Source organism: Homalodisca vitripennis, chromosome 2, assembly GCF_021130785.1.
Source record: "Homalodisca vitripennis isolate AUS2020 chromosome 2, UT_GWSS_2.1, whole genome shotgun sequence".
Taxonomy (NCBI): domain Eukaryota; kingdom Metazoa; phylum Arthropoda; class Insecta; order Hemiptera; family Cicadellidae; genus Homalodisca; species Homalodisca vitripennis.
Window position 1 is genome coordinate 6,603,090 of NC_060208.1, and position 26,538 is coordinate 6,629,627.

At 34.5% G+C, this 26,538-nt stretch overlaps 2 protein-coding genes across 2 annotated transcripts in view; one reads left to right on the plus strand and one right to left on the minus strand.

Annotated features, from left to right (window-relative positions):
• The window catches only part of LOC124353455 (zinc finger CCCH domain-containing protein 18-like), a 60,177-nt gene that overhangs the window by 16,813 nt on the left and 16,826 nt on the right, over positions 1 to 26,538 (plus strand). The window contains 6 exon segments of the mRNA XM_046803294.1: positions 3,173 to 3,295; positions 6,430 to 6,650; positions 6,949 to 7,084; positions 16,254 to 16,358; positions 24,870 to 25,024; positions 26,265 to 26,370. Of these exon segments, the coding sequence (XP_046659250.1) occupies positions 3,173 to 3,295; positions 6,430 to 6,650; positions 6,949 to 7,084; positions 16,254 to 16,358; positions 24,870 to 25,024; positions 26,265 to 26,370 (846 nt within the window).
• On the minus strand, positions 17,134 to 18,579 carry LOC124353488 (dynein regulatory complex protein 9-like). Its single transcript, XM_046803335.1, has one exon. The coding sequence runs from the start codon at positions 18,441 to 18,443 to the stop codon at positions 17,367 to 17,369; it is 1,077 nt and encodes a 358-aa protein (XP_046659291.1). The 5' UTR covers positions 18,444 to 18,579; the 3' UTR covers positions 17,134 to 17,366.

Genomic DNA, 26,538 nt, shown 5'->3' on the forward strand with positions numbered 1-26,538 from the left:
AAGGTTATCATATTTTTACTGATAACTTTTACACAAAACCCGATTTAGCTGAAACATTGTTGGAAAGAAAAACTTTCATGACAGGTACAGTAAATAAAAATTCTAAAAACTTTTCAAAAAACCTTGTAGCCCACAAACTAAACAAAGGAGAGAGTATTTACTACAGAAAAAATAAATTACTGGCTATTGGATTCAAACAAAAAGTAAAAGGCAAAAATGTCTACTTGCTTTCGACTGCATGCCATGCGGAGGATGTGAATGTGAGAAGCAGAAAAGGGATCTGTACAATAAAGCCACTAGTAATAAACCAATATAATCTGTATATGGGAGGTGTGGACACTAGTGACAAGTCTATATATATCATGTTTCTTGCTCCAGGACAACATCAAAGTATTGGAAAAGACTGTTCACAAACATTCTCGACTTGTGCCTCCTGAATTCTTATGTAATTTATTCAAAAAACACTGACAAACCTATGGCCAGAAAGGAATATCTGTCTGATATTGTAAATTCACTGGTTGAATGCCAACAAACAGTGCATCCCAATCCTGTACCACCTCCTGGACCAAGTGGTGACCTTGCACACATCAGATTGCGCACTTACCTGGATGCAAAGAAAGACTATGTGCTGTATGTGGACCCACAAAAAAAAGAGGCAAAAGCCACTTTTGGTGTCCAGCCTGCAATTGTGGAGTTCACAGAGAGTGCTTTCCCTACTTAGAACATTATTGGAGACCTCTAAGGCCTGGAAGAAAGAGGAAGAAAGAAGATGGCTCAGATACAGACTAAAATGTCATAAAAACTGGTGTACATAATAGTTTTTATGTAATTAGTGTTAGTGTATTTTTTTTTTAGTTAATTTAAACTGTGTGTTTTTTCAAATTAAAAATTAAATTTAGAACAAAACTGCTATCAAGAATAGTTTGATTTTAGCTATTTTTTAATTTCATAATTGAAGCCAAACATAAAAAATTAAAATTTTCAAAAAAATATTTTGGTTTTTCAACTCATCTACTTTTCAACTAAACCAAGGTAAGTAAATTATTTTAACATTGTTACATTGTGTGTTTTGTGCAGTTTAATTTGATATATAATATGTCATATTTGTATAATTTTTTGACCTAAAAAATATGTATATATAGATACCAATACAAAATAGGAGAAAAAGTCCCGCCACTTAGAGAAAAAGTAGTTGCCACTGGGAGGGTTAAAGATGGCCGAACATATACAGAAGATTATGCTCGTTCCGGATGCCCTTCAACATCAATCAAGATAAGAATGTTGATCAACTAACAATCTGTGATGTGTCAGAAAAATGTAATGTTTCATTTGGTTCATGTCAAGAAATTTTAACTGTGTTGTGTTGCGGCAAAATTTGTTCCAAAACTGATGACCCGAGAACACACAACACAGAATTCAGGTTTCAAAGTAACTTCTTGAAATGGCAAATGACGACTAGAGCTTCTTGAAACAACTCATTATGGGAGACGAGACATGAGTTTTTGGTTATGACGTGGAAACAAAAGCCCAATCATCACAATGGACATCAAAAGGCCCTCCAAGACCTAAAGAAGCTGGTGAAGTTCATGCTTACGGTTTTCTTGGTAAAGGTGAAGTCTACTATGAATTCCTTCTACAAGGTCAGACAATCGTTTTGTTTATCTTGAAACCCTAAGACAATTGCGTAATGCTGTGGGAAGAAAGAGAGCTGTGGTGATGGGTTCTTCATTATGACAACGCTCCTGTTCACTTTGCATTAGTCATCTGTGAGTTTCGTGCAAAAAATGCAATGTCTGTCATCCCTCAGCCTTCCTACTCACCTGACCTGGCTCAGGCTGACTATTTTCTTTTCTCGAAGATCAAGAGACCCCTGAAAGGACTAAGATTTTAAACAGTTGACAAAATTAAAGAAAAAGCAACGGAGCTGCAAAACATCACAGAAGAAGAGTTTTCTGGAATCTTTGATCATTGGAAATACCAGTGGGAAAAGTGTGTATCTTCCAAAGGGGAGTATTTTGAAAGAGACAAATTTGAATTACTTGTATGTTTCATGAATATGTATGAAAAATTCAGTCCTGGAACTTTTTGGTTACCCCTCATATATCTCTGTTAATTCGATTAGTGAGGCCGAATTGTGGTGCATGTTAGCACTTAAGCTAAGCTGCATACATAAAGCAAATCTGATAATTTTCAAGCTCTATAGTTTTCAGTGTTATATACCAAGTCCGAAAATTGGAATGATTGGTTTCCAGGTACTCCCACTTCTAAACGTTGAAATATACACTTCCAGTCTTCCATGTTATTCTCTTTACACAATCAATGATGTTATTTATATTGTTTGTTATGTTTTCTCCTGTGTACTGTTGATTGCTATCTTGTGTTTGCTTTATATTTACTGTGCAATAACTATTTAGTTTCAGTGATAATTAGGAATAACAGAGTTAGAATATGACTAAATGACCAACATAGCATACCAATGAAAATTTTACTGTTCACTTGCAGTTTATTCCCAATTTTACCAGTATAAATTTTGACTTTTTTATAGCACCAATGAGTAATAAGTATTAATTTGTTCCCGTGTAACATTTGTAAATCTTTGTTTCTTTTATTTAAGATTGAAGTTCAAAGATCAGTGGAAGCACTTTTTTTTCAAAATAACCAAATTTGTTGCAACGATTTGTACAAGGTGGCTCTCATGTATTTATTTTTTGTAAAATTTGAAATTGCTTTGTTTTTTTATTGACTAATTTTTATTCACAGATTTACCTTAGTTTTATGACTCAATCGTCCTTAAAAACTATAAAGTTTTTTAGATATTTTTTTGTGTTCCATATTGCTTTCTTCACTAAAAGTTTATTTTCCATATTATTGTATAATAATAAGCTTTGGGAGGTGTATGAACAGTTGAAACAAATTTTAGTGTAGTGGCAGAAGTGTAACAATTTCCAAACACAAAAAAGTAACATTATGGTGTTGCCTTGTGAGTTTTGATTCATAATAAATTATTTTTGAAAAATATTTTATACTGATATATATTTTGACGTCTGGTCATGAGCAGTAGACAAGTCCTACTTATTCGTAGAATCTGTTCTTCTGTGTGTTGTTATTAGTGGGATTCCTGTATACTGAAATAACATATATCTACTTGTTTATATAAATGGGCATGTTTTAGGAGAATGGCGACATCAGGAAAAACTTGGACTCCAAAAAGGAATCGTCTTCCTTAAGAAACACATCGAGTGGTGGTCTGGAAGCAGATGACCCCGAACAGCTGGACTTTGAGGCCGAGGAAAAAGTGGGTTTGTGTTTAAATTAAAATAAAAATGCCAAAATATAGAGCAAATTTTGTATTTTTACTATCAATGTAGCTTACCGTTTTCTCACTACATTCTGAGAGTATGAAAACAGTAGATAATGTATATGCTGGAACTATCAAGCCATTACCAATACCCATTATAATAATGTAAATTTGTTTAATTTTCATATCAATATTGTCAAATCAGCATCATCAAACCAATAATAAAATAAAGTACTTTAAACAACTATAAGCAACTGCTTTTAGCGTAGTAAATGAGTGCGACTGCAGAATGTAGAACATATGCCTGGTAGTTTCTCAATTCTGTCAGTTGATTTCATGGAAAGAGTCTCTGCAATAGTTGGGGTATTGGGGTGGATAAATAGCCAATCACACGTTTTTCATGAGCTTTGTGTGCCCATGTTCGTCGTAGGTAGGGTACAGTTTTCCTTCAATTAGGCTAAGAAGCTTTTCCCCAATATTGCATGTTCGTCGCCTGGGTAGGGACAGCCCTTTTCCTTCACTCTGTCCAGTATTATGTGTTTGTGCATGTCTCTTCGTATTGCAGAGTCTCCTTCACTCATTTTGTACAAGTGTTTAGGTGTTTCCTGAAGTGGCCATGTCCAGTAGGTAGGGCAATCAGTTTTCCTTCACTCTGATCCCTACCCAGCCCCATCAGCCATCTGGTGAAGCCGGAGCTAGAATCAGCAAGCAGTCTTTTGCCGAGTGCTTGTCACTCTGTGTACCGCAAGCGGTTTGTCTTCCTGGACCATTTGTTTATACTTTGATAAGCAGCTGACTTGCTTATACCACAACTCGGTTCTGGACCGGTGTATGGCATGTTTTCGCTTTTGGCAAGCCTATCGCGCAATTGCCCGGTACCCAACCAAGACGTACAAAGTTCCTGATCCAAGCTTGCAGAGAGTGTGTACAAGCTTTGAAATGCAATGTTCGTCTGCAATAGGTTAGAGGTTATAAATAGCAATAGTTTTTTTCATGTGGTTTGTGCATGTTCGTCGTAGGTAGGGACAGTTGTCCTTCACTCAGTGTACAAGTTTGTGCATGTTCGTCGTAGGTAGGAACAGTTTTCCTTCACTCTGTGTACAAGTTTGTGCATGTTCGTCGTAGGTAGGGAACAGTTTTCCTTCACTCTGTGTACAAGTTTGTGCATGTTCGTCGTAGGTAGGACAGTTTTCCTTCACTCTGTGTACAAGTTTGTGCATGTTCGTCGTAGGTAGGAACAGTTTTCCTTCACTCTGTGTACAAGTTTGTGCATGTTCGTCGTAGGTAGGAACAGTTTTCCTTCACTCAGTGTACAAGTTTGTGCATGTTCGTCGTAGGTAGGGAACAGTTTTTCCTTCACTCAGTGTACAAGTTTGTGCATGTTCGTCGTAGGTAGGGACAGTTTTCCTTCACTCTGTGTACAAGTTTGTGCTTCATATACGATTTGTACGTCCCATTGTAATTTCTCCTAATGTATTCTAAATGCAAACTTACTATGGTTTGGTCTGTCACATTGATATTCTTGTAATATCTCAATTTTTATACTACTTCAGGAAGTAGAAAATGTTGAAAGGATAACTTGTCATTATCATGTATTACAAATTATATTAATGATGGCAAATGTCTGAAATTCTAATATCCTTTAAAACCATTGTTATCATTGTTAATAATATACTTTAAACATAGAAAAACCTTGTTTATAGAATCTTAAAACTGTAGTTTTCTGGGATGTTGCTAATATTAAAATTATATTTACCCACAGTTTCATTATTGGGGCAGCAGGGAACTTTAGAAAGTTGCTGACGGTTTTAATGTCCTCTAGGTCTTGGGTATATATGGGTTAAACGTGCTTGTACTCTGTCACTTTTAAACACTTGGTACACCATTACTGCATTTATAAATCTTCTTTATGAAGTAACTAACATTTTTTGTCATGTTGGGGGAATGATGGCCCACTAGGAGTCCAAAGGAAATCTTAAACGAGAGCATAGGTCGAGTAGTACATCAAATTAAAGATATTTATTAGTAGAGTACAATGCCGCACATCCGACCTCAAAAGTCTTTAAAAAAATACGCTGGTGTAAAACATTTTACAATGTAGGTCCGGGGAAGGCCCTTTTCAAATAAGTTAAATGTAGATGAATAAAAAATGTCTTTTATATTAAAACCTGGTGAAAAACATCTATATGGTTTAATATTCTTTGTCTTGGCTCAATTTGCGAAAGCTAAACTTAGTAAATTACTACTAAACTTAGTTTTTAAAATAGTTAGTGTCTCTTCACATCCAGTGAAGATTTGTCTGTAGTTTGGGGAAAAAGATTTAACATAAGCATAGCTAAAAATTTACATAGTTTTAAAGTGTAATGTAAGATGTACATCAAGTAAAGTCCAAAACTCAATCTAAAAACTTTCTATTATACAACTGTGACCGAGTTTTCACTTCATCTTTCATCTCTGCTAAACAACCTCGGTATAATGTTGTACATCTTCAGCTAAACTTACGTCAAAATGTTTTTCCAAACACCTGTAATGACCCCTACAGGTTATCAGCAACCTCTGAACAGTTTCCAAGTCTCTCAACATGTCCTCTGTTGGTGTGGAATCTTGGCCATGTTCTGTTCTAAATCTTAAATCATTCGTTTGCTATGTTTTATGACTTATACATAATCCTCCCAGTATGCTAGGCTAAGCTACTGAAATGTGTTTGTACAAGTTTTGAAGCAAAATTGTACGTACACATAAATAAGTTCTCGTTAAAGATCTACAATGATCATGCCAACTATTTGCCAATTGTTACTTTGGCACACTGCCTCACTGTAGCGTCTGCAGCTTGCCAAGTAGCAGTAGAAAAGGTAAAGGATGTCTTATTTCACCAGATGAAGTTAGGGCTAAGAAGCCCTCTGTGACACAACCTGTGGACCATCGGCGTAAAGGTAACTTCGGAACCACCACAAGCTTCAGCCACAGCGAAATACAGTAAATAGTAGTGATTTTCTGTGAAATTACTTACTTGACTTCCATTACATGATTAGATCCACCATTATTTAAGACATGTGATGTTGTCATTGTCAACATAGAACTCACAATATTAGCGACGTTAAGTAAGTGTTGGGACTTGTGGTGTGTGACAGGAAGAGGGAGAGTGTGACGGTCCATCTCAGCCCGCCCCCACCAGGTCCTCTGGTCCTGCCACGGAGGCAGTAGTCAGCGAGGACGAGGGAGAACTCAAGGGTGATGAGCTGGAGGAAGGGGAGATTACCGATGAAGGAGAGAATCGACCCGAGGAAACGGAACCGAGGCCCATCTGTCGTTTCTACAACCGAGGCCAGTGCACATGGGGCGCCAGCTGCCGGTAACAACATGTTTCCATTTGTTATTTGTGCCTGTTACAACATTTTAGTTTCAATATTTCATTTAGTGTCATCAATGAGCAATAAATTCACTTGAGTTTACAAGGTTAATAATATAAATATATTTAAAGTTTGAAAATAGTTCATATAACTTACTTAATTTCCTTAGTGCATACAAAGAAAATAAATCTGTTATCTTGTATATAACTAAAGTAGTGCAACCTTATTGAATAATGATACTTATTCAAATTGATATTCACTTCAAAGTATGGATACGTTCATCCCTCTAATTTGATGTAGGTTTGTACATCCTGGAGTAACAGACAAAGGTAACTACACAATGTTCGAGATGGTTCGTCCGTTGGTTCCTGTCAATGGACCACCGCCCATGTATGGACCTCCCATGGATCCTTACAGACCCATCGAGAGACCTATGGTAAGTAGTGATACTCTAGTACACATGTCATACATCATGTGATGAACTCCTCATCTGTCAGAATTTATGTAATTAGTGGTTTACATTTATTCTGTAACATTGACGAAATATTGTAGTTTTGTAATTAATATTTTATTTAAAGCTGGTGTGTTCTATGCTGATGTCCGTGAATTGCTGCACTTCTGCTCGTTTTGCACATTGCTGCCTATTGGTCTCTAATATTTCATTCGAGTTAGTTTATTTTAGTGTCTCCAAGAGATATGAAAGTACTTTAATATTGTAAATTCAGATAAGTATTAAAATTAAAATTCTTAAACATGAACTGTTATTTACTATTTTAAGATTAAATTAAATTAAAGACTGTGAAGAACACATTTTTTATGCAATTTACTGAAACCTTGAACTATTGTTTTCTATGACACTTTAAAATAAATGTAAAAATAAATCATAGAACTCAATATAATACCTGTATGTTTAAAAGTATTTTAATTTTGAATAATGAATTTTTACTCTGGGACTTCTATCTGTAGAACTATATTGGATAAAGAGTTTGTCCTTCCTGTAAAACAAAAGACAGAAATCTATCTCCCAGGAATGTATGTAATAACAGGATTGTAGATTATCAGATTGTAGATTGTGGTTTCTTATCAGCAAGTAAACTAGCCATATCTTATCAGTCTGCTAGAATACTGACTGGGGTAAATAATTAACTTCACTGGAATATTTATTTGAAGAAGCTTTATCTGGTCTACCAAGGATACAGCTACTGGTTAGGGCCAGCCAAACTGCTAATCTGTAATGCATATTTTCAGATGATAATCTGAGATCTTCATAACATTCATCCTATTACATTGTTAAGTAAAATACATGTAAATTATTATAAATAATTAATATTAATAAATTAATATTTTAACCAGTCCTATTTATTTTAAGCTGCAATTAAGAAATAAACTATTTGATTTTATACTAATAAAAACAAGAGTGGGGAAAGTTGTAACTCCTAATTCTAAATACAGTTTTATCATTAGAACAAGAGCTTCAATAAAAGGGAAAATAAGTTCTCAAAAAATTACTGACATAACAACAAAAATGTTCTAAACTTACAAAGTATACTGAAGAAGACAATATGCAAACATTAATCAAACATTGCAGGAAGGTAAAAAAAATCTTTTTGAAGGAATAAAAAGTTTTAAAAACGAATTGATCTCAGCCAAAATAAACTGAATGTATTGTCTCTGAACTTTTTACTTTAAGAGTCCACATCAGCTCATACTATGACTCTAATGTTTAAAGGTGGTTTGAAATAATATGAAAATACATTGGTGGACCCAATCATTAATTGCTGTAAAGAATTTAATTCAGACTTTGAGGAGTTCTTAGAGCATTTATACTTCGAGGCACAAAGAAGTCTTGGTTATGCCAATAAATGGTGTATTTCTGATGAAGATCCACACTGGAGTACTTATTACAGTATTTATTACAGTAAAGTAAACTTTATTATTACGACTCATTCTAAAACTTGAATTGGTCCTCGGCTGTAATTGTAGCAGATAAAGAACCAACATGTTGCTAAGTCAATTGTTATCAATGGACCATCCGAAGGAACGCTATTGACTTTGGACTTACACAATTCTTGCACAGATCAGTGGTGAACCTAGCAAACAATATGAAAAACATTGTTCAATTCGCTAAAGATACAATTGCAGAATTATGAAATTGGTTTTCAGTAAATGGCTTAAAACTAAACATTAATAAAACACAAATCATAGAATTTAAAACTTATCAAAGTGAACAAGTAAACAAATGTGACTTCTTTTATAAAGACTGTGACTTATCAATAGTAAAAAGTACAGAGCTTTTAGGATTGGAAGTAGACGACTAAATCAGTAATAAATAAAAAACTATCTGGAATATAATAAACTCTGAATGAAAACCCAAAGAAGATACAAACCATCTAACTAGACTTGAAGTTCAAGGGCAGGAAAAAACAAACCCATTAGAGATAGCAGACAATTTAAATCAATATTTCACCACTGTTGCTGAAGAAACAATAAAAAGCAATGGAAATGTTAAGACCACTAACTTTACCAGTTCTTAACACAGTTCCTCCAAATCTTGTATTAACACCAACTTGTATACAAGAAATGTCTAAAATTATTAAATCACTGCAACCTAAAACTTCAGCGGGGTATGATGATACATTCTCTAAACTATTAAAGTTTTGTGAGGATAGATCCCCTTATAGACATTACAAATAAATCTTTCGGAAAAAAAAAAAAAAAAAACTTGGCTTCTTGCCCTATTTTTGCTTACTACAGAAAAAAATGACTCTGTAAAACCTCCTTAAATAGGAACGAATTAGAATTTTACCTCAATGGAAGGTATTGACCCAATTTGGATAATTATATGAAGGATATGTGGGTGTACCGTTGGGGTTTAATGTACGAATTTAACTTTTAATTTCTAAAATAAATAGTTAATAAACGGAAAAGAAGGGTTCATTGCAAGCTTTTGCATTTTATTGCATAATTTATTATAGTATATAGATGTTTACGAGAAGTATAAGCAAGTGAACATTATGTGTTTGTGTAAAATTTAATATTTTATATGTTGCTTGGATTGATGTATCTGATTAATTTTCATAATTAGCTTTAAATAATACGTAAAGTGTAATTTTATTTGTTATTTTCATCACAGCACTAATTTATGTTATTTGCTTATTGTTGTATTATTGATATTATTTATGTTATGTTTATTATGTTATATATATATATATATATATATATATATTATTTTATACATATAGATTTTTAGTTTAAGTTGAATACTGTATATAATTCGTGGTATTGTTTCTTAAGCCAACCAGCCGACGGTCATTGGCCATGGCTTATGTGCGGCACCTCATTGTGGAACAAGAGACATTTTCTGCGTTTAATTTAAGTATTAAAGTTCATATTTGTAAATATGTTTACAATGTTCCAAAGACAAGTACTTTTCTATTCTATTCTAAACAATTCTTTCAGCTCAGGAACCTTTCCCTCAGCACTCAAAATAGCTAAAGTTTATCCGAAATTCAAAAAAGGCTCCGCAAACCAAGCAGCCAACTACCGTCCCATTTCGCTATTACCTACTTTTTCTAAAATAATTAAAAAAATAGTTTTAATGAGATTGTTTGAACACCTCTCACTTAATAAACTGCTAACACACAATCAATATTGTTTCCTGGCTGGAAAATCAACGAGCACGGCACTGATAAGCCTAATAGATCTACTGCTGTACTCTTAGACTACAGTAAAGCTTTTGACTGCCTGGATCATGACTACCTATTAAAGAAATTAGCCACTCTAGGAATACAAGGGAATGCAAAAGCCTGGTTCTCCAGTTACCTAACCAACCGAAGCCAACTGGTTGAAATTACACATTTAGTAGATGGCAAAATAGAAACAGTTAGCTCTAAACCAAAGCCAATTACTCGAGGAGTCCCTCAAGGATCGGTCTTAGGACCTGTCCTTTTTATACCTTTCACAAACGACTTCCCCAGGTACATGCAAGACTACAGCGAAACGCTAATGTATGCTGATGACTCAGTATTGCTGTTTGGTAGACCAAGAGCTGACCAACTTGAAGTAGAAAGCTTTGTTGCCCTAAACATGGCAATACAATACTGTCACAACAATGACCTTGTTGTCAACAAAAGTAAAACTAAGCAGCTAATACTGGGTAAGCAAAGCGAGAAAACCGGAAGACTACCTGAACTGGAAGAAGTCACAACCACAGAATACCTTGGTATAACTCTTGATGACAAACTCTCATGGACGGCTCATATAGACACTCTCTACAATACAATACTGTCACAACAATGACCTTGTTGTCAACAAAAGTAAAACTAAGCAGCTAATACTGGGTAAGCAAAGCGAGAAAACCGGAAGACTACCTGAACTGGAAGAAGCCACAACCACAGAATACCTTGGTATAACTCTTGATGACAAACTCTCATGGACGGCTCATATAGACACTCTCTACAATACAATACTGTCACAACAATGACCTTGTGTTGTCAACAAAAGTAAAACTAAGCAGCTAATACTGGGTAAGCAAAGCGAGAAAAACCGGAAGACTACCTGAACTGGAAGAAGCCACAACCACAGAATACCTTGGTATAACTCTTGATGACAAACTCTCATGGACGGCTCATATAGACACTCTCTACAATACAATACTGTCACAACAATGACCTTGTTGTCAACAAAAGTAAAACTAAGCAGCTAATACTGGGTAAGCAAAGCGAGAAAACCGGAAGACTACCTGAACTGGAAGAAGCCACAACCACAGAATACCTTGGTATAACTCTTGATGACAAACTCTCATGGACGGCTCATATAGACACTCTCTACAATACAATACTGTCACAACAATGACCTTGTTGTCAACAAAAGTAAAACTAAGCAGCTAATACTGGGTAAGCAAAGCGAGAAAACCGGAAGACTACCTGAACTGGAAGAAGCCACAACCACAGAATACCTTGGTATAACTCTTGATGACAAACTCTCATGGACGGCTCATATAGACACTGTGCAATAAATTAAGTACAGGGCTGTTTGTTATAAGAAGAATGAAAAATGTAAGTGATATGACAACCACAAAAACAACTTATCATGTTCTATTTGAACCACATCTCAGATATGGGATCGCAGTATGGGGCAGCACTATAGCAGGGAACATGCTGCGCATTCTTATCCTCCAAAAGTGGGCCATTAGAATCCTGTATAATCTACAATTCAGAGAATCCTGTAGAGCAGTCTTCCAAGAACTGAGGATTCTTACAGTGATTAACTTGTACATCCTGGAGGCAATAACCCATGTCCACATCAAGGAACCGGAATCTGCTAGAAGTGGATCACAATTGTTTCTTATAAAGTTTATACCAATGTAGGCTATGTAATACTCCTCAGATTTCTGATACATACAAGGTAGTATTTTAGAAAACTGTTTAGCCTAGAGCCTACATTTCCATGTCCCTAATAGATCTTCTCTTTGTTAAAGATCTTTTAAAATATCCTGCTTGTTAATTTGATTTAATAATAAGCTTTTAGTTTTCACTGAATAACTTAGTGGAAAATGTTTGTGTCTTTTGGATAATATTTCCTTTTGTAATATATATTGAATAATTAAATTTCTATTAATCAATAAAGTTGGTTCCTGTTTTCGTTAAGATCTATAGATAATTGTCTCTTTGGCTTTAAAATGGCTTAAACCTAAATTTGGTTATCTTTTGAAACCATTTCGCTTTTTGGCAATTCATCGCAACAAAAGGCGTCTAGAATTGGAGAAAAAAAATCAAGAATGCAAGGGTAGTATGAATGACAAGTACTTGGGTTTTATAGCTTTAAATATGATTTGGTGTGTCTTTATTCAACCATTGATTGTGCTTCATGATATTTAACACGTTCGCTGCGGGCCACTGTCCGGACAGTCCCGTGACCCTCGCCAAAACTGCGAGGCACTGTCCGGACAGTGCCGATACGCACAATGCATTGCTTATCCGTTTCGCTTGTCACGTGGTGCGATCTTGCGGGAATTGAATGAAACTTTTCAAGCTTGTTCTAGATGAAGTATACTTACTTTCTGATACGTCAGTTCGTCCTGGAAATGCGGGCCTACTGTCCCGACAGTGCCAGCGAAACAGCTGAAATTTCACATGTTTATTGCTATTATGAACCAGTAGGAAAACAATAAAACACGTTTTCCTAATTTCTTTTCCCTTGTGTTATTGTTTTCGTGAGTAGACGTATTAGCAGCTAGGCTTGTTTACAAATTGGATAGGTTATTACTACTAAATTAAAAGTAAGGTAATCTTTTACCCGTATTGCGATTTTATCTATATGTGTGGTGTCAATATTTTGATTGTACACAGTATACACATATTTTGCTTTTTTGTATACAGTATGTATTGTCTCCTTAGTAAATGCAATCAAATGATACTTTTATTTGTTTTACTGTGCGGACAGTACGCGGCGTCGATCTGCACCGCGGGCTCTGTGGGTGTTTTACGCTATGTGCGGGACTACTGTCCGGACAGTGGCATTGTCTAGCAACGGAACCTGATGCATATCAAAGTCGATTGAAGTATTCTTGCTACTTTTGGACATCACACAACACATTTAGTAAGTTATAGTTCAACATTATATAGCCCGTCATATGTTAACATAAATGATGCCATGCCAAAAATGCGGGCCACTGTCCGGACAGTCCCGATGATTACGAACGCATAAGAGCATAATATAATCGAATATCATTATTTTATAGCGCATCAAACCAAAATAACGCCAATTCAACGAAAATCGCAAGTTCGAATTTTGCCGCATATCGGGTACATCATTGGCCGCTCTTGCCGCAGCGAACGTGTTAAGGATGGATATAGTTACCTTTAAATAAATACATATTTCTTAATCTACGTACAAAATATGCATTAATAATTACTTTATTGATAAAATAATGACTTTTTGGTGTAACAAAACCCATTTCACTAAACAATTTAATTTATTTTTAAAGGAAAGTAAACAGTTACATGTTATAACCATTCATATATTTTATGCGTAGTATTAGAATCTAATAATTGAATATTTATCCATGGAAACATAAAATAAAACAGTTTAATTTTGTTCATTTCCATGGATACAAGATGTCTTTCTCGTAAGATTTGTGGTGGTGATTGACGTGTGTACGAATTCTTCCCTAATTTCGCTAAAACTCTAATTCTAAAGAAACTCAAGAACCAAGAAAACTTTGTAGGAATTCTGAAAGATTGTTTAGAGTGTTCGCTTCATATTAAGTTTCACTTCAGGGAAGAAACCAAACCTCAAGTCTTCGGTAAGTTAACTACCAACAGTTTCCAGTATCGGAACCATCGAGATAAACTTGTCACTGGTAATTTAATAGAGGAATGTGGGGTGGTGTCCTGACATAACAACCCGAAATGTCAGGTGCCGAATTTGCAAGTGGATGACCGCTACACTAAGCCGCGTTGGTCGGAGCGGCTTAGCATTTGGGGGAGAGGACACCCCCAAAACCCCACCTACAGGGTTCTCTACTTACTTCTGAACCCAAGGACCCCAATGGGGATACCAGTTACTGAGGATAGAAGAAGCGGCAAAACAAGCTGTTTACTGAGGATAGAAGAAGTGGCAAAACAAGCTGTAAACAATTGTCAAATTACGTTCTTCAAAAGAACACCCCCAGCACCCCACCTACAGCGTTCTTCCCTCACTTTTGGACCCAAGGACTCAAATGGGGTTACCAGTTACTGAGGATAGAAGAAGTGGCAAAACAAGCTGTGAACAATTAATTGTCAAATTACGTTCTTCAAAAGAACACCCCCAGCACCCCACCTACAGCGTTCTTCCCTCACTTCTGGACCCAAGGACCCAAATGGGGATATTAGTTACTGAGGATAGAAGAAGCGGCAAAACAAGCTGTGAACAATTAATTGTCAAATTACGTTCTTCAAAAGAACACCCCCAGCACCCCACCTACAGCGTTCTTCCCTCACTTTTGGACCCAAGGACTCAAATGGGGTTACCAGTTACTGAGGATAGAAGAAGTGGCAAAACAAGCTGTGAACAATTAATTGTCAAATTACGTTCTTCAAAAGAACACCCCCAGCACCCCACCTACAGCGTTCTTCCCTCACTTCTGGACCCAAGGACCCAAATGGGGATATTAGTTACTGAGGATAGAAGAAGCGGCAAAACAAGCTGTGAACAATTAATTGTCAAATTACGTTTGTCAAAATTACGTTCTTCAAAAGAACACCCCCAGCACCCCACCTACAGCGTTCTTCCCTCACTTCTGGACCCAAGGACTCAAATGGGGATACCAGTTACTGAGGATAGAAGAAGTGGCAAAACAGCTGTGAATAATTGTTCAATTACATTTTCCAAAAGGAATAAATTAAGTTTTTATTAAATAATTTGTTATTTATACTATAAGCACGACCATTACAGAACGTAACAAAACATTTTTTTTTAAATATTAAGTACACGAGCATGAATGGTTTCAGTTATTCAAAGAACTTGACACTAAAAAAACTCGTTCAATACATCCTGCCAGACGCACTGAAGGAAAGCGACAAGCGGCTCTTTAGAAGAGACCTGAAGAACTGGCTACAAGATCGGCCCTTTTATACTTTAAATGAATTTTTTGACTGTTGCAATTCTTGACGCCCTAACTTTAAGATCTTCTAATGTCTTATTAATGTGACACTATACTTATCTGATGATAATGTAATAAAGATATTTTGACTTGACTTGACGACCATTCAGACTGGAGGACGTACATAAGTAAGTGTATGACAACTTTTTTTAGAAAGAGGGTCTTGTGTTAGTCATTATTTAAGAAACTACATATTTTAACTGTTCCTTCTTTATATATTTTAAATTGTATACTTAATATAAAAAAACACAAATTATATGTATCAAAACCCGCATGTTCATCAGCACTGCACATGACAAAAAAGGGATTTTCAATATCAAATCTACAGATTGAAGTTAATTGAAAAATCACCTCATTATTCTGTGAAAAAGATGTGCAGGGTGGCTACCTGACTGGGAAAACTGGGAAACCGGAAATAAGCAGGGAATTTAACGGACCGAGGGGAAAACTGTGGGAATAAGCCAGGAAGTTTTCTGAGAACCGGGAAAATTTAAAATTTAAAAAATACTTTTTCCGTCCCCAAGAACTTATAAAATAAAGACATAATTTGACAGCTTCTTGAATGAAGAACTGATTAATCTCGAAACATTTAAAACTCCAAATTTGTTCTAAAAGATTTTACGAATATTACATTTTTTATACAAAAAGTTTTTAAGTTAGTGATCAAAAAGGCACTTTGGTATCATAATTTATTTAGTTTTAACTTGTATTTAAATTATTATATTACTTATTTTATTTGCTGCCGTAATTTTCTCCAGAAGTTAAAAAAAATTCAAAACACTAAGCTCTCACTTAATATTGAGATTTTAATTAAAAATAAGAATTGAGTAAAAACATTTAATGCTCGTTTGTTTATACCTCATTGAAATATAGAGCAAGTTCTAAAATAATGTTTCTATTGATTTTGTGGAATTGTTAAGGATTTCAGTTGTGCTCAGCATTTAAAATTTTTGTGCAGATGGGACCTCCAGTTTACCAACAGCAGCCTCCTGTCCCCCGTAAGGAGGAGGCCCCGCCACTGGTGGAGTCAGCTTGGGAGCGGGGTCTGAGACAGGCCAAGGAGGTACTATATACACGAGATTGTGTGTTATTCGTAAAGTTGGGTTTTGTTATTTTGTAATTGATCACATTAAAATTGTCGTTTGTTCTTCAAATGACTAATTTTTTGTGTGAAAATTCTTTACCTTTAGTAATAAGTTAACTTTAATAAGGTCTGAAAGAATTTTTGCTAATTTCTAATTAAACATAAAATAATTTATACATGTCAGTTGTAATGAATTCCTTTACACGCTCAAATAAAATAACTTAATGCAACAAAATATTAGTTTTGTTGCACTTTATACATGAATTTATTATTCATTATTCTATTTTGTGTTTCATCCTGATTTATCTGTGGTCTTTTTCTATAACTTATATTTTAATTTAATTTGAGTTACGTGTTCGAAAATGTTACAATTTACAATTCTTTGGCAATGACTAAAAATATTGTAATGGCAGTTATAACTTGGAGTAACTTAGTCTATTAGCAGTTTACTGCTTGCTCCTTCTTGATGAGTTCACAGAATCAACCACTATTTGCTGTGTCTTCCTCTTGTGTGATCTATCACTTTACTCATTGTGGCGTTGTTGGTTGTAGAAAATTGCAATATAAATTTTCAATATGGATCAATCCCATATCTTAAATGTATGTGAAATGTGGTTTCCAATAAATAATAACTAGTACATAAAGTGTTCTTTTGGATTTTTATGGAGCCAAAACCTGTTTTAACTTGAATTACAAAAACATGGTAGGATTTGTTAATTGACTACAATATTTAAATTATTCTTGTTTACAAATGTAAGCCTTAAATGCGTAATGACAAACATAATTATACTTCCAAATTTTTATTTTTGAGTATTTTACGGTGATAAAATCATTGTTTCTGCTGCTGCACATGTGAAAAATACAATTTTTGTACTTGTTACTTTGGAATTTGGTGAATGAAAATGATGATTTGCTATTGTGCATTTTTATTGTTAAGAAAAGATCACTTTAAATTAACAACTTCAAAGAAGTGTCTTTTTAAGTCGTTTAATTCTTTTTACCGGTCTTTTTCTTCCCTTTTCCCTTTATCGGTTTGGCTTCACTTTTCTTCTTAAATCCTCTCTTGATCAGGATCCTGCGCCACCATGTCTGAATGGTGACAGCTGCTCTAGACGTAATCTGTTTTCTCCTCATGAGTCTCTCTTGTTCGTCAGACTCCTTCTGCAGCTTTGCCATCTTCTCCTGCTTCATATTGAATTCCTCGAGTGTCTCCTCTCTGTTCTTCTTGAGTTCCTCTATTTTGCTCGTTGTGTGCAATATGTCAACATCTAATTTTTCAATTTCTTTGTTGTAGCGGTGGGTCCAATAGTTGACTTTGTCCTGCAATTCATTTATAACTGTGGACAGATAAAACTGAAGCTCTTCGTTAATCCTGTTTTCCTTTATGGTATCCGAGTTTTGTGTTTCAATTAACTGTTGGACTTCATTTTCTTTTTCTTTTAATTGCAGAAAGTTCTGCTCCACACGGGTCTGCACTTTTACCAAGTTGTGTAGTTTTGCGGATTCCTCCTGGACATACACGTCGGTCAACTTTCTGTCTAAACAAGGTCCGGTCATTTCCAGCAGAAAGTTCTGGGTCTTCTGAAAATCGAATTTGCAATTTTGTATCTTTTCTTTTAAGTCGTTTACTATCTCATTATACTGAATGTTTTCTTCTTTCAGCATGATTTTGTCAAAATTACTCCAGTTTTCACAGTTGAGTGTATAATCCAAGTAGTTGTAAGATCCGTTGCTCTCAATTTCCGCAATAGTCTCCCCAAGCACCTCCAGTAAGAAGCCTATGATGTTTTTCACCCTTGTAGATGTCAAGAGAACCTCTGCAGTTTTCCATTCCGATGGTACAACTTTGATCTTGACTTCCTCAAGTTTCAGGGTCAAAGGCTGGTAGCATATCCCTTGCTTAGACATCCCTTCCCCTGGCATCAGGCTTTCGATTATTTTCAGCTTATCTGAGGATTTCTTCAACACACAATGAACTATGTACGTTTCCAACCTACCCAAACTTGGTCTGGTCTGTAGTACATTTTGAAGATTGATAAAGAATTTTTCCGGATTTAATTCCATATTTTCACTTTCTGTTATCCTGATAATATCTATGAGAAAATCATTTTATTTTACGTAAGTAATTTATTCGTGAAACAAAGAAAATATTTTTAATAAATTCATAATACAATATTAAATTAGTTTTATTCCCTGGCAACACTGTATTGTGTAATATTAACACAGTATTCTCTAATGTTTTATTTGGAGCTCTTTCAACTGATTATATTATTAAAAGGACTTTTTCTATACTGTTGATTTTTACAATAAGCAAAGGAATATTGTTGGCATTGGTGTTGTGAACAGTTACAGTAGTCCCCTGGTTAGCTGAACTCAGATCAACCAAAATGATTACATGAATGATAATGTGTGTTAAATAAACTAGAATTATAGTTTATATTTAACAGTAGAATACGAGGTCTGTCCAAAAAGTATCCGACCGCTGACCAGTAGGCGGCCGTGGCGTAACCGACCGGCTCAAACCAGTTATTGGAGGGGAGGGGCGAGCCTACTCCTTCCTATATTAGGCATTGGATACGAACCGGTCACTCAGTGTGCATCGCATTTCAATATGACTGAACGTGTTGAGCAGTGCATTTGCATTAAATTTTGCCAAAAACTTGGCCATTCAGCATCAGAGACTATGATAAGGAAAGTTTATGGTGACGTTTCTATGGGTGATACACAAATATAAGAGTGGTTTAGGCGGATTAAAAATGGCCGCATATCAGTGGAGAGTGATGACTGATGTTGGCAGGCCTTCAACGGCCAGAAACACTGAAAATGTTGAACGTGTTTGTGCAGCAATTAATGAAAACAGTCGATTGACTGTCCGAGAGCTGGAAGAAGATTTAGGAATACCAAAATCGTCAGATTGTAACATTTTACACGAAGATTTAAAAATGAACCATGTTTTGGCAAAATTTGTTCCTCGGCTGCTGACAGAAGACCAAAAGAACTGTCAACTTGAAATCGCACTGCACAATCTGGATTTGATAAAAAGTGAGCTAGGGCTATTAAAAAAAGTTATTACTGATGATGAGTCATGGGTTTATGGCTACAACCTTGAAACAAAGGCTTAGTCTTCACAGTGGAAAACTCGCGAAGAGCAACGGCTGAAAAAAGCAAGACAAAGTCGAAGCAATGTCAAGACAATGCTGACAGTTTTTCATCACGAATATGCTCCAAGACGCCAGTCAGTGAATAAGGAGTATTATCTTGAGGTCCTAAGGCGGCTACAAGATGCAGTGTGAAGGAAACGACCTGAACTGTGGACAAGTCGTGACTGGATCCTGCACCACGACAATGCACCAGCTCATTCCTCAAATGTTATTCAGCGTTTTTTGGTCAAACACGACATCAACCAACTACGACAGCCTCCCTACAGTCCTGACAATGCTCCTTGTGACTTCTGGCTATTTCCAAAATTATAAATTCCTTTGAAAGGAAGAAGATTTGACGATTTTGAACAAATAAAACTAAATGCGATGAAGGACCTGTTAGCCATTCCGCGAAATGAAGGAGTGTTTCCGGAAGTGGGAGGAGCGTTGGAATAAGGTAATGGCTTGTGGAGGGGAGTACTTTGAAGGGGACCAGATTGCTGTTGCCGCTGAGTAACAGTTCATGCAGACGTCAAGGGCAGATACTTTTTGGACACACCTCGTACTGTGTCAACTCCTGGCAAGAAGAGTAGGTGTGTGACACTAGTCTGGCTGGGCAAATAGTTTCCTTGAGGTCACCCTCACCAACTGCTGCTACGTTGTGGCGTGCCAGTGCCTGCTGTCGCCACTGTTATTAGTTGTCCCCTCAATTGTTGCCACCATTCCCAAAGTATAACTTAAAGAAATTGTTTTACATAATTTATGTACCCTACACACCCATTCTAATTTGTTATAAATCTAACATTATAAATATAACATTGTAAAATTAATAACAACCCAAAATCATTTTATTATAACAATGCTTAGTTGTCAATTCAATTCAATTCAAATTCAATTCAATTCAAATAATCTTTATTCATATTTGTTACATTGAAATACAATAAATAGTGTCACAATTCATCAGACTATATCTAAGTATGTTCCAGATATAATTTTTACCTAAAACCTTATAGTTAAATGTCTAAATCTATGCTTTAATACATTGTCGAAAACATTTTAAAATTTCAATTAAGTTGCATGTTGTTTCTTAGGCTATAAAATTCGTCAAATGTATAAAAAGTATTTTTTAAGCAAGAAAAATCTTTAGCAATAACCTGAATTTTTTTCTGATCATTTTATTTCGCCAATTTCTTTTGGAATAAGATTTAAAAACTTTACACCATTATATGTGGTTTTCTTCTTAAACAATTCTAAATTATGATTATCCAAAACTATTTTATTTTTATTACGTGTGTCGTAATGGTGAATATCATTGTGTGTTAAAAATTTTCCTAAATTAATTTTGACATAAATAATACATTCTAAAATATACAGGCTATGAACTGTTAAAATTTTTAAATCAATGAAATGTTGTCGTACCGAGTCATCATTATGTAAATTTAACATTGCTCTTACAGCTCTTTTTTGGCAAATTAAAATTTTATGGAGATTTTGGTTGGATGTACCTCCATACACACATATTCCGTAAGATACATGCGATTGAACGTGAGCATGAAATACACTTTTTAATACAGTTAGATTACATAAGTTAGACAACCTTTTAGAGCATAAATTCCAGAATTAATTTTAGTTAAGACATGGTCAATATGCTGATCCCAACTCAGATGGCTATCAATGTAAATACCTAGGAATTTGGTTTTAGGAACTTGGGATATGAACTCAGTATCAATATGAATTTGGACTTGGCTATCTTTCCTATTTTGTTTTGTTGTAAACAACATGTAATTAGTCTTTTGAGCGTTTAAGATTAAATTGTTATTAAAAAAGAATCTTGTAATTTTGATAGTTTGAATAAAAGAGTTTATTTCTAGTTCTGTATCTGTCTTTGTAAGAGATAATAAGATTGGAGTCATCTGCGTAAATGCAGAGTTGGTTTTTTTTGTTTGGTTAATTTGACTAAGACACCTAGGCATGTATTTTATGTAGCAGATAAATAACAATGGGCCTAAAATTGACCCTTGGGGTACCCCATACTTAGTTATTTCTGGTTTTTGATTTATATTTCAAAATTTGGTTGTTGTTTACCTTGGCTATTTCTACAAATTGTTGTCTGTTTGTTAAATAGGATTCAAACCACTTTAAATAATAATTTTTTTATTCCTAATTTGTTCAATTTTTGTATCATTTTAATGTGGGAAATACTGTCAAAAGCTTTTGACAAGTCCATGAAGATTCCAGCTACTTTATTTTTCCTATCCATTGATTCGATAATTGATTCTATAAAGCAAATTAAAGCAGTAATGGTAGATTTGTTTTTTCGGAACCCATGTTGTTCAAAGTCAAAAAGATCATATTTTTCTAATGTGTCACTAGTCTTAAATACATTGCTTTTTCAAAAATTTAGAAATTGATGGTAAAATGGATATCGGCCGATAATTTTGAATTTCAGTTTCCTCACCTTTTTTAAAGATTGGTATCACTTTTGAAATTTTTAGTTGACTAGGGAAAAATCCCTGAGATGAAAGAAGCATTTATTAAATGTACTAAGGGTTTTTATTAAAGGGGTCCTTTGCAAATTTAATGATTTTAATGGGGACCTCATCGTACCCACTAGACCACTTGTTTTTTTAGAGAGTTCAAGATATCATTTACCTCTTTTTCATCTTGATGGGGGACACCTAAATTCGGGAATTTTGGTAGGAGTTATATCTTCATCTTGAGTTGGGGGCATACTACTTAACAGGTTTTCAATAATGTTAACAAAATAATTATTAAAACCTATTTGCCACTTGGCTAGGGTCTGAAACAGTCCCCTTATCAGACTTTAAAACATAACTTTTCTCTGCTACCTTGGATGAAGTTTTCTTTGTTTCTTTATTTATGATTTCCCATGAGGTTTTACCTATGTTTTCAGAGTTTTTAAATCTTTTCATCATAAAAACTTCGCTTTTGCATTCATTAAATTACATTTTATATTGTTTGATTTTTATTCTTAAGATCTCTCTTAAACATCTCTAAGCCTGAGTTTCTAGCTAATTTGTTTAGATGGATGAGATTAATTTTTCTCTTCCTTTAGTTTCTTCTGAAATCCATGTTTTTTTGTTTTTGTTGGATTTTTTTAGAATTTTCGGGAAAGATAAATTAAAATAATATTGAAAAATGTTGTGAAAAGTGTTGTATTTATTTTCGATAGACGATTCAAAAAGGGTTAGCCAATATTTTCTTTTTCCAAAAGTGATTTAAATAAATTCATGTTATCTAGAGAGAAATTTCGTGTGTCCAAAATTTTAAATTTTGATTATTTGTATTGTTTTGAAAATTCATTAGTTCTATTATTTGTCCATCGTGATCTGATAGTGCAGTTACCACTCCTTCAACTTTTAACTGATCCATACTTTATATTAGTTATTATATTATCAATACATGTCTTAGACGTGACAGTGACTCTAGTTGGGAAGTCAATTAAATACTTTCATTCCATTTCTTAAAAGAATATTCTTTAGCTCTTTTGATTCATTTGTATTTTTAAGGATGTCAATATTGAAATCACCCATGATGATGACATACTTTCCTTTAGATATTAAAAATTCAAACAAGTTATTCAGACGAATTAAAAACTCTGAATTTTCGAATTGTGGGGGTTTTGTATATTCCTACCAATAAAAAGCTAAGCTTGGCTGTTTTCAAATCTAGCACTACAGCATTCAAACAACTTATCTTGACACAGTACATCTATTTTTTGTGGAAACCAGTTGTTTCATCTTTAAACTCTCTTTGGCCAAGATAACTACGCCGCCTCCTGTTGTAGTGCTGCGTGTATAATTTGTAGTAGTTTGGAAAATAATTTAGAAGATTAAATCGTTCCAGCTCAATGTTATTCATATTATGTTCGGTTAAAACTATTATGTCTGGATTTAAATTCTGTCAAAATAACTTCTAATTGCTCTCTGCGTGACTGTAAATGTTGAATATTTTGATGAAAAATTTTATATTTTTTAGTTTATTAATTATTTGGGTTTTGTGCAATAAATTTTTTTTGAAAGTTTAAAGATGGCTCAACCCGGTGTACATTTGGAAAAAAATTGTTCTGGGTCTTCTGGTTGAGGCTCTGGATACTCTACTTGTGGTCTTGGAGTGTTGTTTTGGCAGTTATTGATTGCTTCCTTCAGTTTTTGTAAGAACTCAGGGTGGGAGAGTCCGCATCTTGAGTGACCTTCTCGCTGTTGGTTGATCACAGGACACAATTGCAGACAGATGCGCCTGTGGCGTTTTGAAAATTAACAATATTAGTGGCAAATTGTTTCGGCGCAAGATAAGGTCCCTCACACATCCCATAGGCGAACAAATGAGGGTTTTTAGACCCCTGGTTGTAAAGTCTTGCGTCAATTGGTTGAAGGCAGCACCGTAGTCTATCAGTTTCAGGCTTACCACAGTAACTAGACTTGGTCACGAAGACTGTATACCACAGCTCCATCATCTATTTCTTGACAAGCCAATCTTTCCCAAACACAATCCTTTGGCTGAGGTCTCCCACAATTTATTCCTAAATACGACAGCCACGCCAGCCGACATCTGTCAGAAAATCTGTCAGATCTGTCAGAAAAGAAGATTACCAAAAGTAAACAAAGCACTATTCAAATGATCTTCAATATATCGGGCCTAAATATTTTAATCAACTACCATTATAATGTAAAAATGAGCAAGAAACTTAATTTCATTTTTAGCGGAATTACAGACATGGTTTTTTGTTTAGAAATGACCTGTCCTTTCTAAACAAATCGCTTCAGTAAATCTATTACCCCTTCCTACCTGCACATGTTCTCAGCTTTTATTGTTATAATTATATTGTGGTTTTGTCTTAAGAATACAAAATAGGTGTTACATAGCCTTGCATAGTTTATAATTAAGTACTGTGGTTTCCTTTATTTTACAGCATATAACTTTGTTATGCTATATGGTTTTGAGTGTTATGTACACTGCAAACGTATGTTATATTTAGACGCCACAAAGAGTGAGCTTGTATCGACTCTTATTTCAAGATGCTTTTTATTTTATTTATAGTTTACAGTTAGCTGCACTTACTGGTAAAACTGCCCACTTATATTTCAATGTTATTGGAATATTGTATATATGTTATACCTTTGGAATAAAATTTCATTATTCATTGTTATTTTTGGAAGTAATTGGGTTAACTGAAAATTAGTTAACCGTAATGGCTGTCTTTCCTTTATTTTGGGTCTTACTGTATTACCAATCATCAATGCAACTCCAGAGCTCAAAATGTGAGACATAGTGTAACAACATGATCAGTGTAAAAGCACTGAGAGGTAACTGAGTCCAAACTGTGCAGATGTTGAGGAAATCATCCAAGAGGAAAGAGACCGAGGTGGACTTTGAGGAGAAGAAAATGAACCTGTCGCTCGGCCAGGATGAACTGGACAAGGAGAATGATTACTACACGCGCACGGCCAGCCCGGTACCAAACGAGGAGCCGGACCGTTGGGGGTAAGTTGCGTTTGTATTGTACACAAATATAAATCTATGGTATTCCATCTAATAAATAATAACAATGATAATCATTGCATTTATTTTTTCATTCAGATACATGTAAATACAGTATGCAACAATCTAAAGCTTAAAGAGAAAAATATACCAACCTAAGAAGAAAAAGTACCTTTTTATCATCAAATTATTAATTTGAGACTAAGCAGCAAGCCCAAGTTTTACAAAAACAGCATGAAAATTAAAAAAAATTAATTACAAACTGAAATTGCACTCTATGTGGAATAATACTATCTTTATTTGGTCGAAACAGTAATTAAAAATTCATTCTCATTAATCATTTGATAAAGAATTTTAACAATTTGGTTTTCTAACTAGAACATTGTTTTAAAGATGATTGAATGCCCTAATACATTGATTAGATATTAATAACTGCTCTTATCTATCATAATTACTCATATAAAAAAAAGAAAATAAAATAGGATAATTATTATTTCATTTCATTTTCATTTCAAAAAGATTTTATTTCACAGTATTTACAAACTTTACAATATATTTATACAAAACAAAACCAACAAACAATATAAAACCATTGATCTTGAAATATTTACTTAAAAATAATCAAATAATAATATAATCTTCAATCAAACTAAAAGTAAACTTAACAATCAAAAAGAACTTACAGAAAAAAAATTCAGCCATGCATGTTTCATAAAACTGTGCAAAACTGTTAACAATATCTTAAAATAGTATATTTTTATTTCCAGAAAGAATGTTTAGCTGAGCACAAACCATATGTTGTACATAAATTAATAAAATGTTTAAAATGTGGATTAATTCTCAAATAGTCCATTGATTCGAAATAGGGTACCAGTTGAATCAGGGTTTCTTCAACCAGCTACGAAAAAATCAGAGCTGACTTTTTTACTAGTTATAATAAACCGAGTAATTTTCTTTGTAAGACATAGAACATTGATTTGCTCTCACTTAGCTCTATACTTATATAGAGATGAACTATGTTGTCTATTGGTAACAGTAGTCATAAGATAATCAAACCAAGTATCAATATTGGCTAACATGAGCTAATGTGTTCTTCCCAGAAGTCTTTAGTCTTCTTAAATCTTTGTCTGGAACTGGTACGGTTTTAGTAAGTTGAAAAAATAGTTATAATTGTCATTATGGGAACAAAGGCTTAATTTAAATTTGGTTACTAGTAGATTAATAACTATAGTACATTATCCAGGGCTAAGATGGAAGGAGAACCCAAACGTTACCGAACCATGTCAGATCGTTTTGACGACTACGGTGGAGGCCCAGAGGGCTACTTTTATTCTCGCAACACGGAACAGGTAAGTTTGCGGAAGTCTACTGGAATGTTTGTTAATTTATGCTTTTATGAAACCTGTTGGATTCACTCTTATAGTTAATGATGGTTGGGTAAGGATGAAACGAAGCCTTCACTGTCTAACGTATCATCTGGCTTAATCATGTGATTATCAGTCATTTTTTAACTTCAT